We start from the raw sequence: 13,086 nt of genomic DNA on the forward strand, positions 1-13,086 counted from the left end.
ATCAGAGCACGGAGAAGAGGGCTCACCAGGTGTGGTCCTTAGGTCAGCTATGCAACAAGCTGGAGAGGGAGGGGAGCACGGCTGACATGGGTGGTGGGAGGAGGGGAGGCGAGGGGAGAACAGTCAATGTGCAGGCTCAGGGTTGGCATTGGTGAAGAGGCTGGATCAGGATGGGGCTAGCCCCACACCCATCTCCTGCTGGTACCTTGGGGCCCCAGGGCCTGCCTTTGCTTTAACCACCAACTAAAGGAGGTACAGGAGGCCAAAGGTCATGCTCCTTCTGCATTCTTCACACCCCCCCACCCCCACCCCACCCCACCCCCAGGAACAGAAATAACAAAATGATCCCACTAATGCGTGATAATGGTATGAGGACTTACAGTTCACACAGCATCTTTACATGCATGATCTCACTTAATCCCAGTTAATCTCATTTGAGAAACATCGCACTGGCCTGGAAATTTAGAAGGCCCGGCTCTAGACATAGACCTGTCTCTGCCTAGGCAAGTCATTTCCCCTTCTTTGGCCTAGAGAGTGCTAGGCTGCTCTCTCCACAATAAGGTCCTATGGGGGGAGCCAGAAGGGAGGGGGCAGAAGGGCTGGGGAGGTGGAAGGGAGAGAGGGGAAGAAGAGCTGCTTCCTGGGAAGGGGCCAGAAGTGGGATAGGTGATGGGGACATGTTGCCTGGTGCCTGTGGTTACGTGCCTGAGTGCCTTGCCCAGCTAGCCGTAGGTGTGTGCTGGGTGAGAGGGCTCACTTGCGAAACTGAGTGTCTCCTTTCAAGAAGTGTCTAGTTGCAAATCTTCCTCCTCCCAAGACAAAGGCCAGGGGCCCACTAAGGCCTTTTGTTTTCTCTGCCACAGTGGGAGGCTAATCTCTCAGTCTGGAGCCCCCCCACCCCTCCCAGATGGGGTCGCAGGTACACCTGCTGGATATGCACATACACACATATGCCTGCTTCTTCCTGGGGCGAGGTCCTCTCTTAGGGCAGGAGGGAGGTCCTTGGCCCTCAATTTCCCTCTCTCCGCTCCCATCCCAGGCCAATTCTGGGGGAGCAGTCTTCTGGTTGAAACCTCGCTACCTCTAGCGAGGGTTCCTGGCAAATCTTAGGACCCAGTGCTGCAGCTTGGGGAAACTTTCCTGAAGGGGCAGAGCCGGGAGTGGAAATCAGTGCCTCCCTCCAGCCCGCTCAGAGTGGCCTCCACACCCCCCTCTTCCCTTCTACCGGGGAGCGCGCTTAGCGCTCCTGGGGACAGGACGCCTTCACTGCAGAGGACGCGGATTTATTGCAGGTGGGGAGGGAGGGGTCAAGAAGGGAGTGAGAGGTGATCAGCCAGGGCACACTTGCGCCAGCGCAGGCACACCTGCTTACACTCAGGAGTGTGCACAGCCCTGCACTTGGGGACAGAAAGGCACTGGGGGACGAACACGCAAAAAATCCTCGGGCACCTTTTCCAGCTGCCGTCCCCCAGCCCCCCAGTACACTTGCGCAGGCTCTCGGAGGAGGCTTCTAGCTACGCCCTTCCTTCCCAGCTCAGCGCCGTTGTCCCCAGCTCCCTGCCAGGCGCCGCAGGGTCCACTACTTGCTGCCCCGCAGCCTCAAGCCAGGGGAATCTGCCAGGCTCACCGCGGTGCCCGGGGCCCTGGCCGCTCGGCGCGTCTTGGAAGCAGCTACTGTGCCCTGGGGGCCGGCTTCGAGCCTGGGGAGAGGGGCTCCGGCGGGCTGGCGGGCGGGCGGGCGAGCTCCCCCAGCCCGTCCGGGCGCTCAGGCCTTGCTGCCGCGCGGGAGGCTCTGCGGGGAGTGCAGCTCCACCGACTGCCGCCGCCGCACTTCGCGCTCCTCCCAGTCGGCGTCGGGCTCCAGCCCCTTCAGCACCGCCAGGCGCTCCGACAGGCTCTTGGCGGGCGGGAACAGCACGTAATTGTAGAGAAGCGAGGCCACGATGGCGCCGACCAAGGGTCCGATCCAGAAGACCTGCGGGGCGAGCGAGAGGGCGGCTCTAGGGATGCTCCTTTCCCCTTTGGCGTTGAAAGGGGGCCTCGCGCGGTGAAGGGTATCAAACGCGCTCTTCCGTGTGAATAGTGAGCAGGAGCGAGCAGCTGGGAAGACTTGTTAGTTGGGGGCCAATGGGGCGAATTCGGTGCGGACTCTCTGGTAACCTTGGACAAGTTACTTGCCCTCTTTCTGCCTGTTTCCTCACTCTAATACCTAGTGCCTAGGGTTGTTGTGAAAACCCTATGAGTCAATATTTGCAAAGCACTTAGAATAAGTCCTGGCACATACTAAGAAAGTACTAGAAAAGTGCTAAATGATAGAAATATGTAGCCTAGTATAAATATTACCATTTATCGAATTCGAAGGCACTGCGTCATCTCTTTTAAACCGGTAACCTCACTTAATCTTTCCCCAAAGCCAAAGGAACAACCACTCTTATCCTCACTTGTAGATGTAGAAACGGAGTCTCTGGCGTCAGACCTGAAAGGTGGACCCAAGGCTCCCGGTAGCCCCAGGAGGAGGACTGGGGGCGGGGTGGATTTGCTGATCCCACTGCTCTCCCTTCTAGTGGAGATGGGTTTCTGCAGGAGGGGAAGACAGGGAGGTTTCGGCCATTACCCAGTGGTCATCAAACTTGCCGGTGACGATAGCTGGAGCCAGGGAGCGGGCAGGATTCATGGAGCAGCCAGTGTAGTGGATCTGCAGTGGAGGCAGGAGTCAGGGAGGGGAGTGGGGTGAGGATGGGGCCAGAGTCTTTGTTCCCCTCTCCAGTGCTTGACCTCAACCTAAAGGGCATTCATGGATGGACAGTTAAGTTCCTTCTATATTTACAGGGCATGCTATTCATTTGAAGCTGGAGTGCTATCTGTCCCTTTATGGTGCCTTGGGGTCAAACCCTCTGGAGTATGTCCATGTGTCCGTCCCTCTTGGGAGGTCTGTGTATCTGTCCCTCTGGGGGTGTCTCTGTGGCTGTCACTTTTGGGGGTTCTGTGTCTCTACCTCTAGAGCAGTCTGTGTATCTGTTTCTTTGGGGGAAGGTCTGTGTCTGTCCCTCCAGGGAGGCTGGAATCAGTGGCCATGACCTACCCCAAGGAGGTGGCCCAGGGCCACAGAGAACCCGATGGAGAGGGCAGGGGTGCCCATGTTGTCTCCACGGCGCTCATCGGTGGAGGCGAAGATGCAGAGCACGAGCTGCAGTGTCAGGAAAAGCTCCACAGTAACCGCCTGGCCAGCTGTCGAGTTGTTGCTGAGCTGGGGACAGAGGAGGGGGCACACTGAGCATGCTCCTCACATTGGTGTCATCTTCCTGCCCACTTGCAGCCAGGGACCCAGATAGGCTTCCGGGCGCAATCCACCAGGGTGCACCAGCCACCTTAGTCCACACTGCTGGTGGGTTCTTGCTGGGCCATGGTACACAGGCAGGGGGATGGACCTGTGGTTCCCAGGCTAGAGGTAGGGAAACCGACTCCATAGCCCCTTAGGTTTGGTGACTGGGATTGTGTGCCTGCAGTGTGAGAGGAAAGGGGTACTGAGATGTGGCATTTCTGTTTCCTGAAGAACAGGGAGGGAAGAGGTTTTGATTGCAGCAGGAAGTTTTAGGCCTGGTTACAGGAAGGCCTTCCTCGCTATTTAAGCCACAGGATACTGGTGTAATGAGAGGCCAGTGGTCTTTCCTCCTATGGTCAAAGGGCTCCCAGGAACAGGATCAAGGGACTGGCTCAGGGGCTGGCGCTAATGTGTTCCCTTCCCCCAGGAGCCCAGTGTACAACTGTGCTTGTTCCCCTTGACCTTGCCTATTCCTACTGTATTCAAGCGTCAGTTTTGCCCTGTGGATTTGCTCTCTGCACTTCCTGCAGAGGTTGAGGTGGGGGTCCTGGAGCCCTGTACTGTGATGCCTCCACCCCCATGTGGGGTGCCCATGGTCCCAGCAGACCTTACCTTGTAACAAGAAAACCTGGGGCTGAGTGAAGAGGCGATTTCATAACTTGGCCGCACCCAGTACTGGATTTCTCTCTGGGTTTTGTTATCTTGAACCTTACACCCTGCCCTCTGGGTCTGGGCACTGCGCTGGGTAAAGCTGGGATAGCCCTGAGCTCCCATACTCCTTCTCCAGGCTCTGAACCCCCACCTTGGATCCTAACCATCGAGATGGCACCCTTGGGCCTCTCTGGAGTTTAACCTCAACTCCCTCTCACCTTCCAAAGTCAGAGCCTATAGTGGGGGGCAGTGAACAGATTTGGAGGCAAATACTTTGGAGCCTCTGACTTTCTGTGGGGCTCTATTTATTTCAGCCTCAGTTTGTCTTTCTGTAAAATGGGGATAGCAGAATGGATCCTGGAGGACTGTGAGACAAATGAAATGACAAAGGCAGAGCCCCAGCCCCATTCCCTGGTAAAGAGTGGTCTAAAGGAGAGCATATGGACATGGGTTTGGTGCCAGACAGCTCTGGGTCCATTTCCAGGTGCTGACACGGCTCTGTGATTTGAATCAATTGAATGCTGGACCTCAATTTTACCACTCACAGTGGAGGATCCCAGAATTCTCCTTACAGTGTTGTACCAAGAATGAAATGAAATCTGGCCTGCCACAAAGCAGATATACATCAGTGGTAAATTCTTGGTGGGCAGACTGGCCTTTCCATTGACTTCAGCCATGGGGGTCATCTGGCTCTTGCTAGCCTCAGGACAAGTCAGTCTCATTGCTGCCCCATTCCAGCCAGGAAGGTTCTCACCAGGTCATCAAGATGGTAAATGCTGGGCAGAAACTCAGAGGAGCCTTCCAGACCCTTCCCTCCTGAGGGCCCTAGTCAACTGTTAGATGATGGAAGAGCAGGAGGTCATGTCCTCAAGGCCCCTTAGCACTCCCGTTGCCCTGCTATTAGAGATTTCCCAGCCACACATTCTGAGGCTTTCTTGACCATGCTTTCAGGAAGTTCTTTTAGTTTAACTAGACCTCATCTTGCTGCAAACTGAACTAATTTCATTCTCAATGGAAATGGTCAGACTTCTCAGTCTATCCATCACAGTGGTCACTCTTGCCTTCTCTCAAACTTGAGCCCCCAGACTCATCATATTTTCCATTTTGAAGAGAGAAGTTCCCCATTTGGGACACCCCTGCTCCTTGCATGAGGAAGGCCACCTATACAGGGGAGGGGATGGCCACAGAGACCATGCAGGACTCTTCAGAGACATCAGAGCTTTTATCCAGTGGCCCAGGGATAGAGAAGGCCAAGAAATGCAGGAGATTGAGACATGAAAGAAGCACTCGCCTTCCTGGCTTGGAAGAGGAGCAAGAGTTAGAGCTGTGTTGAGGGACACAGGCTGTCTCTTCCCACCCATGCCCTCAGATGCCCAGGCCTTGCCCAGACCCAGGAGAGGTAGAGGGCAGGGGTGTGGAGGGGGAGGGGCCATAGCGTCACCCTTAGCTCCCAAAGCCACTGGTCATGTCATCAGCTTATGGGCTCTGGGGATGTTCTCCAAGGTCTGGAGAGACCTTTCCCCTTTAGCTTTGCCCTGGGTTCTGCTACTTTCCTTGATATTGACAAACTGTAGAGATTTTAGCCTGTCATTTCCCTTCTCTGAGCCTCAGTTTCCTCATTTGCAAAACAAGACTTAGATGGTGGCTTAGGGAACATTGGTGGGGTAGAGAGATCACAGGTTTTACAGTCAAGCCTGGGTTTAAAGACTGGCTTTGGTACTTCCCCTTTCTGAGTCTCAGCTTCCATGTCCTTAAGAAATGGATCTTCTCATCCCTCCCTTATAGGTTGTTGTAAGTTATCCACCCGTGGCTTGCATGGAGCCCCTGCTGTTGAGCCCTGTACACAGTGGATGCTGAAGGAATGTTGGGTCCTTCTTCCCTCAGGAAGATGCTGGGGACTAGCTCTCTGAAGTTCCTTCTTCATAGTCTATTCATGTCTGCTTGGGGACTCCATCCTCCATGAGTCCTAGCACAGCCCTTGCTGCAATGTGGCTCTCCCTCCAAGAGGCTCAGGGCAGAAGGTACCAGCAGACCCGTGGGTACTCAGCTGCTGCTCTGACATTACTGCTCCTTCCTTGCTGAATATCCTGTGGCAGCCACGTTCCTGGTTCCAGCATTTCTGCCCCTTCCCCATCCCACCTCTCTCTGTCTCTCCACCTAGACCCTCACCCAGATGTGGTCCCTCCCATCCCATCCTTCACAAGGGACTTCCCAGAATCTGCTCTTGTGGAAAGGACACAATTCTGGCTACTCACAGCATTGACAGCCAGGTCCCCTCGGATATCTGGTGGTGTGATCTCATGGAGCAGGGCGGCCCCGGCCACAGCCCCCAGCAGCTGGGCAGCCACGTAGAAGACAGCACGGAGAAAGGAGACGTGGCAGCCCACCAGGCAGGCCACAGTCACAGCAGGGTTGATGTGGGCCCCGCTGACGTGGCCCAGAGCCTGCACCAGGGTGCCGATAGCCAGGCCGAAGGCCATGGCGATCTGCAGCACAGAGGGCAAGGCCTGTGGCCAGTTGAGGGCTGAGCCGAGGCCAAAGAAGACAAAGAGGAGTGTGGCCAGGAACTCTGCGAGCACTGCCCTGGAGAAGGCTATGGACCGGAGTTCCCACATGCTGCGGAGCCTTCCGTGGGCTGGCCCAGGGGTCTCAGGGGCGGGGAGCTTGCAGCTCTCACTCTCCCTCCGTCTGTCTGTCTGTCTCTCTCTCAGGGTCTCTGGGGAGGCTGGTCTTGGACATTTATAGGGTCCCTCCATCCTGAATTTGGACACGTGAGATGTAGGTGGAGTCTGGCCGATACCTCTTCTCCCCTATGGCCGCCTCCTGCCCCCACCTCCTAGCCCTGGGCACAGCATGCCTATCACTCCATCTAGGACTTCACAGCTGAATAGTGTTCCCCATTAATGAGCTCCAGATAGGGATTGACGTCCCCTAGTTTTCCGTGTTTGTTCCCTAGGTTATCCCAGGGCAGCTGCCCCAGGGCCTCCCCGCCCCCACCCGTCCTATGGGGATTCTGTAGGGTTTATGCTGCCAAACCCCTCTCTCTGATTCAAACTGTTGGCCAAGTCAAGGGCAACACCTTACAGAACTGACCATGAAACAGGGTGTCAGTGCTACCCCTTCTGGAGATCGGGATATTCTTCCTGCTGACTGACCTCCATCTCACAGGGGATGGAAAACAACCGGTTGGTGTGACATGAACCTTCCAAGGCGTAAAGATTTCGTGTCTCTCCTGTGTTTGCTTTCTTGCATTCAGTCATCCATAAATCATTAAGCTTCACTTGCTCCCTGGAACCCCTGCCAAATAGCAGCTTTCATAGCCTGGAAGCAGGGGGCATGGTTTAAGAGGCGCTGGGACCCTGGCCTTGGGTGATGGAGTCAAGCTCAGGTCGACTGAGGAAGCTGTGGATTTCCATTCCATGGTGCATCTCTGTGATTTCCAAAGGGGATAATAAACCTATGTGGGCTTGGGGTTTAGATTAAATGAACCAATGTCTGGAAAGTGTTCAGAGCTGCTCCTGGCCCACAGCAAGCTGTCAGTTGATATCATCTTTTATTAATAGCATTATTTATACCATCAGGAGAGACCAAGACTCCCCAGACTCACATGTTAGGGTCCCAGAAGCTGTGACAGGCTCTAGGCACCTCTAGAGCTCGGAGCCACCCAAGCCGCAGTGGGAGGACATTTCTATGGGGCAGTGAGCTGTGCGGGCTCGGGGTGACTGCAGTAAGTGACTCCCCGGTCTGAGGGCCCACTCAGTCCAGCCTCTGGGCAGTGCCACCTGCTGCCATCAATGCTGCCCTGACCTGGGGTCCAGGAGACATTAGATCCCATCACATCACATTTCTTTGATCTCTCTAGCCCTGCTCCCTGTCCTGGGGACCCAGAGGCAGGATCAGGGTCTAAGTGAGACTAAGAGAACCAGCTTCTTGACTCTGCTCTACCTCCTATCCCCGGGGCAAGTCACAGTCCCAGGAACGGAAATCTGAGAACGATTGGAAACCACAGAGTGGAGCCCCCCGTGATGCCGCGTGCCCTCGGATGGGCCACACACACGTTCTTATCTCTCCTCTTTGATCAAAGTGTTCATGACCTTGAGAGAGAGAGAAAGTGGCTGACCCATGAGTCTGGGAAGGATCTCCCCTTACCTAGTCAAGTGAAAAGTCTCTTACCTCCCAATAAACCCCCCAAGAGGTGTCATGACTTCTCTCCGTAGCCCTCAATCCACACCCCCAAACGGTGCATGTGTATGTTGGCCATTCAGTCACATGGCCATAAATTTAGAACCCAGTGGTAAGATACCACTCTAAGACAGAGGTGGTCTAGCTTATGAATCTCATTTTACAGATTACAACATGAAGTGCAGAGAGATTGTGATTCACTCATGTTCTGGTCTGGACACAAGTCTGAAAGAGGGGAGGATGCCAGCCATGACTGGGCCCCTAGTCGGGCTGTGCATTCCTTTTTTTAAATTAAAATTTATATTTTATTTAAATACATTTTATCTTCCCTCTAGTTGAGGCACATGGGCTCAGTAGTTGCAGCTCGTGGGCTTAGTTGCCTCAGCACGTGGGCTCTTAGTTCCCCAGTCAGGGATCGAACTTGTGTCCCCTGCATTGGAAGGCGAACTCTTAACCCCTGGACCACTAGGGAGGTCCCTGTGCATTCCTTTTGAGCCAGAGTGGAGGGTGTTCCTGAGAAGCTGGAGGGTTCTAGCCATGGTCCCTATTTGGTGAGGAGCCCCAACCCGGGGAGGTTTGCATTTTGTTTACAGTGATCACAGCACTGCGTAATTTAAAAAAAGTAATTTTGCTTAATTATATTTAATGAACAGAGGAAACATTGTTTCAGCTATGTATTTTTTGGTTAGTATGCATGCTGTATGCTGTGTGTGTGTGTTCAGTTGTGTCCGACTCTTTGAGACCCCATTGATTGTAGCCCACCAGGCTCCTCCATCCATGGAATTTTCCAGCAAGAATACTGGAGCAGTCTGCTATTTCCTACTCAGGGGATCTTCCCAACCTAGGGACTGAAGACACCGTGTCTTAGGAGGAACAAGATGCCATCAGTTGTGTGATGCAGTGCTAACTAGAGTGTGACAAAAATGCATGGAGACAGATGGTGAGATGGTCACACAACACTGGGAATGTACCTGATACCACTGAATCGTGCACATATAGATGGTTAGGGTGGTAGGTTTTATGTTATCTTAGAAATAGTTTTTAAACATAAGTGAAGGAAAACAACCCCCCAAATACTTTATTCCTAATTTTTGTTTTGTACTTATTGAAAAAAGTCTTTCAGATTTACATAGATATCAAAAGAAAAGCTATGACAAATCTTGACAACATGTTAAAAAGCAGAGACATTATTTTGCTGACCACAGTCTGTCTAGTCAAAGCTATGGTTTTTCTAGTAGTCATATATGGATGTGAGAGCTGGACAATAAAAAACGCTGAGCACCATGAATTGTTGCCTTCAAACTGTGGTGCTGGAGAAGACTCTTGAGAGTCCCTTGGACAGCACGGAGTTCAAACTAGTCAATCCTAAAGGATATCAACCCTGAATATTTATTGGAAAGTCTGATGCTGAAGCTGAAGCTCCAGTACTTTGACCACCTGATGCCAAGAGCTGACTCATTTGAAAAGACCCTGATGCTGGGAAAGATTGAAGGCATGAGGAGAAGCAAACGACAGAGGATGAGATGGTTGGATGGCATCACCAACTCAGTGGACCTGAGTTTGAGCAAACTCAGGGAGATAATGAAAGACAAGGAAGCCTGGCGTGCTGCAGTCCATGGGGTCACAAAAAGTCAGACGTGACAGACTAACTGAGCAACAATAGCATTTAGTCCAAAGTCACTCTTATGAACACATGAAAACAGGATATTATAAGCAAAACAAATTGGCTAAAAGAGTTCTAAAATTTCTTCACATTCAGAGTTTGAATTTCCTAAAATCCTTTTTTGATTCCAAGTTGAGTCCTTAATATTTTATACACAGTTTCACATTCTGTGCCATCTGAAGTGTAGTGATCCATCATTTCTTACAAGATTGTCTGCCATGTCTCTGTAAGCATACCTTGGGTGTTTTCTTGCTTCATGTGTGACTGGCAATCATTTTGCCCTTTTCTCAGTAGTAAAACAACAATTTCATCTACTTGTGGGACTCTTCCTTTCTTGAGTCCCATAATACACTTGGCAGTTGTTTTACAAGAAAATACAGACTTGTGGTCATTCTTCAATAACAACTGTTTGCTTCACTCATGTCATATTCTTGGCAGGCTGCTCTGTTTCTGTGTCCCTTTGTACACAAAATAACTTTGTTTAATTGCTAAACCATAGTGTAACTTTTTGAAGACATTTTCAATAGCAATTAAACTGAACAGATGTAGGAATGAGAAGGCATGAAACTCAAAGGACCAAATTTAAGTATGCACAGGTAATGACAACTGCTCCCAGCTGTTGTAAGATACCATGATCATTAAGACATTAGAATGAGAGTAAAAAGGTACACCTCAGAACTGATGAAATATAGTAGTTATAAGACTAAACTTGTGTTTAGTGCTCACTGTCTCATGAACTCCTAGACATTCCTACATACATTAACACTGTTAATCTTCACAGCAATCCTATGAGATAAAATTATCATCTCATTTTTTATGAGATGAGGAAAATGAGAGAGGTTAAGTAACTTTCTTGAGATCACACAGCTAATAAGTGGGGAGGCAGAATTAGAATCCCAGGTGTTTGGTGTTTTGGTTTATTTTTTTGGCTGTGCCACGTGGCTTGCGGGAATCTTAGTTCCCGAACTTCGGACTGAACTGGGTCCCCTGCAGAAGCATGGAGTCCGAACTGCACCACCAGGCAAGTCTTGGGAAGTCTGACTTTGAGAGGACATTTTTAATTGTGAAAGTGAATTTCTACCTCATACCCACTCTGTGAAATAATCAAGATAGGGAAGAAGTGAGAAAGAAGATTAAAGGATGCTGAGGACTAAAGAAGCAGGGATTTGTCTGTGGTTTGCTGGAGGCTTGAAGGAGGTGGCTTGAAGGAGAGTCTGGAAAAACAGAGGTAGGAGGAGGGGATCTGTGGGGAGCTGGGCCAGTAAGGGAGCCCCACGTGGGAGCACAGTGACAGAATTCAGGACCGGTGCTATCTGACAGATAACAGGTGTGTTTCCTGCTCCGAGCGGAGCCGCAATTGCCCTCCATCCTCCCATCAAGGTCAGTAAAAGCAGGTCACACACCACAGCTTGTGCGGCCGGAACTCTGGGGAAGGAGAGACAAAGAACAGGGCAGATCCATAGTGGCTGAAGTGGGACAGAATAAAAAGAGAGCCTCCAGAAGCAGCGGGTGGGAGGGGTGGGAGCCTGGGGCTCCGGTCCCCTCCGGAAGCCCCAGAAACCTTGCAGGGGATCAGGTCCATGGAGTTCTGGGATGGAATGTGAGCATTTCTATGGAGGGTTGCCAGATAAAACACAGGGTGCCCAGGTACATGTGAATTTCAGAGAAAACAAATTGTTTAGCACAAGTAGATTCAACGCAATATTTGGGACATACTTACATTGAAAATTTACTCATTATATGAAATTGAAATTGAACCAGGGTATCCTGTATTTTTCCTTGCTAAATCTGACAACTACTCTATGCGGAAGTGAAGAGAGGGCCTAGAGGACTGAAAGCCTGGGGGCATCTGGATTTCAAACTAAATTCTCACATGGACTTTTGGGAATGTGCCTTAATGGCCTCATTTAACCCAGGAGGAAACTGAGGCACAGAGAGGTTATAAAAGTTGCCTGTGGACTTCCCTGGTGGCCCAGTGGTTAAGAATCTGCCTGCCAATGCAAGGGACAAGTGTTCGATCCCTGATCCAGGAAGATCTCACATGCCTTGGAGCAACTAAGTCTGTGAGCCACAGCTACTGAGCCTGAGCTCTAGGGCCTGTTTGCTGCAGCAAGAGAAGCCACTGCAATAAGAGGCCCACTCACCACAGTGAAGAGTAGCCCCTGTTCTCAGCAACTGGTGAAAGCCCACACACTGCGACCAAGACCCAGAGCAGCCAAAAAAAGGAAAGTTGCCTAAGATCAAAGGTAAGTAGCTGAGATAAGCTATAAATACAGATCTGTTTGATTTAGAAATTCAGAATTCTGCCCCCGGGGTTGGCTGACTTTGTCCCCAAAGGCCAGGCACTCCTGAAAGCTGAGACCCAGGTAGAGACAGGCTCAGGCTCCTGGGGAGACAAAGATAGCTTCTGGCTATCTCCCTCCTGCCCATGCAGTAGGACACAGGGATGAAGAAAACTTCACCTGACCTCCTATAGCTCCCACTGCCCGCAGGACCAGGCCAGACCAACCCCTCCACTTTGGGGCCCTGATCCATGTTGTTCCTCCTGCCTGGGATGTGTGTCCCCACCATTTTCTCACGGCCGATTTTTCCTCAAACTCTAGACCAGTGACTTTCAAACCCTTTTAATTGAGACTTGCGGGAAGAAATGCATTTAATATCTTAACCCATTGACATTATCTCAATAAAAAGAAATATAACTATAACATTGCACAAAGCAATATTTTCTAAATGTGATGTTTTAAATTTCTCTACTCTGTTTCACTAAAAAACTCATTAAGGTCACAGCTACTAAATAGACTTCATGACCCACCAACTGGTTGCCACTCAGTTTGAAGAACACTGTTTTTTATTCTGGCTGAAAAATCCCTTTCTCAGTGGGGAAGAGAGTGTTGGGTTTAAGAGGGGTTGGGAACAAGCTTGTTCTCTTTGCAGAGAATTAGGTGTAAGAGATTCCCTGGTGGCTCAGATGGTAAAGAATCCGCCTGCAGTGCAGGAGACCTGGGTTTGTTTCCTGGGTCGGGAAGATCGCCTGGAGAAGGGATGGCTACCCACTCCAGTACTCTTGCCTGGAGAATTCCATGGACAGAAAAGCCTGGTGGGCTACAGTTCATGGGGTTGCTAAGAGTCGGGTACAACTGAAGCCACTTAGCATGCAAGCACGTTAATCATAAACTCAGCACCTAGCACTGGGCCTGGCACATTACAGGTGCTCGGTCAATGTTTGTCAAGTGGATAATGAGCAAATCCACCAGTTCTGGTCCCCTCA

At 51.2% G+C, this 13,086-nt stretch overlaps 1 protein-coding gene across 1 annotated transcript; it reads right to left on the reverse strand.

Moving 5' to 3' along the window:
- Nucleotides 1-1,765: 1,765 nt before the first annotated feature.
- Nucleotides 1,766-6,588, reverse strand: LOC110147016 (aquaporin-2). The gene is made up of 4 exons (XM_020908248.2): nucleotides 6,229-6,588; nucleotides 3,083-3,247; nucleotides 2,615-2,695; nucleotides 1,766-1,975 (listed from the first exon to the last, which is right to left on the reverse strand). Exons 1-4 carry the CDS (start codon nucleotides 6,586-6,588, stop codon nucleotides 1,766-1,768), a joined length of 816 nt encoding a protein of 271 aa, XP_020763907.2.
- Between the last annotated feature and the right edge of the window lie 6,498 nt (nucleotides 6,589-13,086).

Source organism: Odocoileus virginianus, chromosome 24 (genome assembly GCF_023699985.2).
Source record: "Odocoileus virginianus isolate 20LAN1187 ecotype Illinois chromosome 24, Ovbor_1.2, whole genome shotgun sequence".
NCBI classification, from domain to species: Eukaryota; Metazoa; Chordata; class Mammalia; order Artiodactyla; family Cervidae; genus Odocoileus; species Odocoileus virginianus.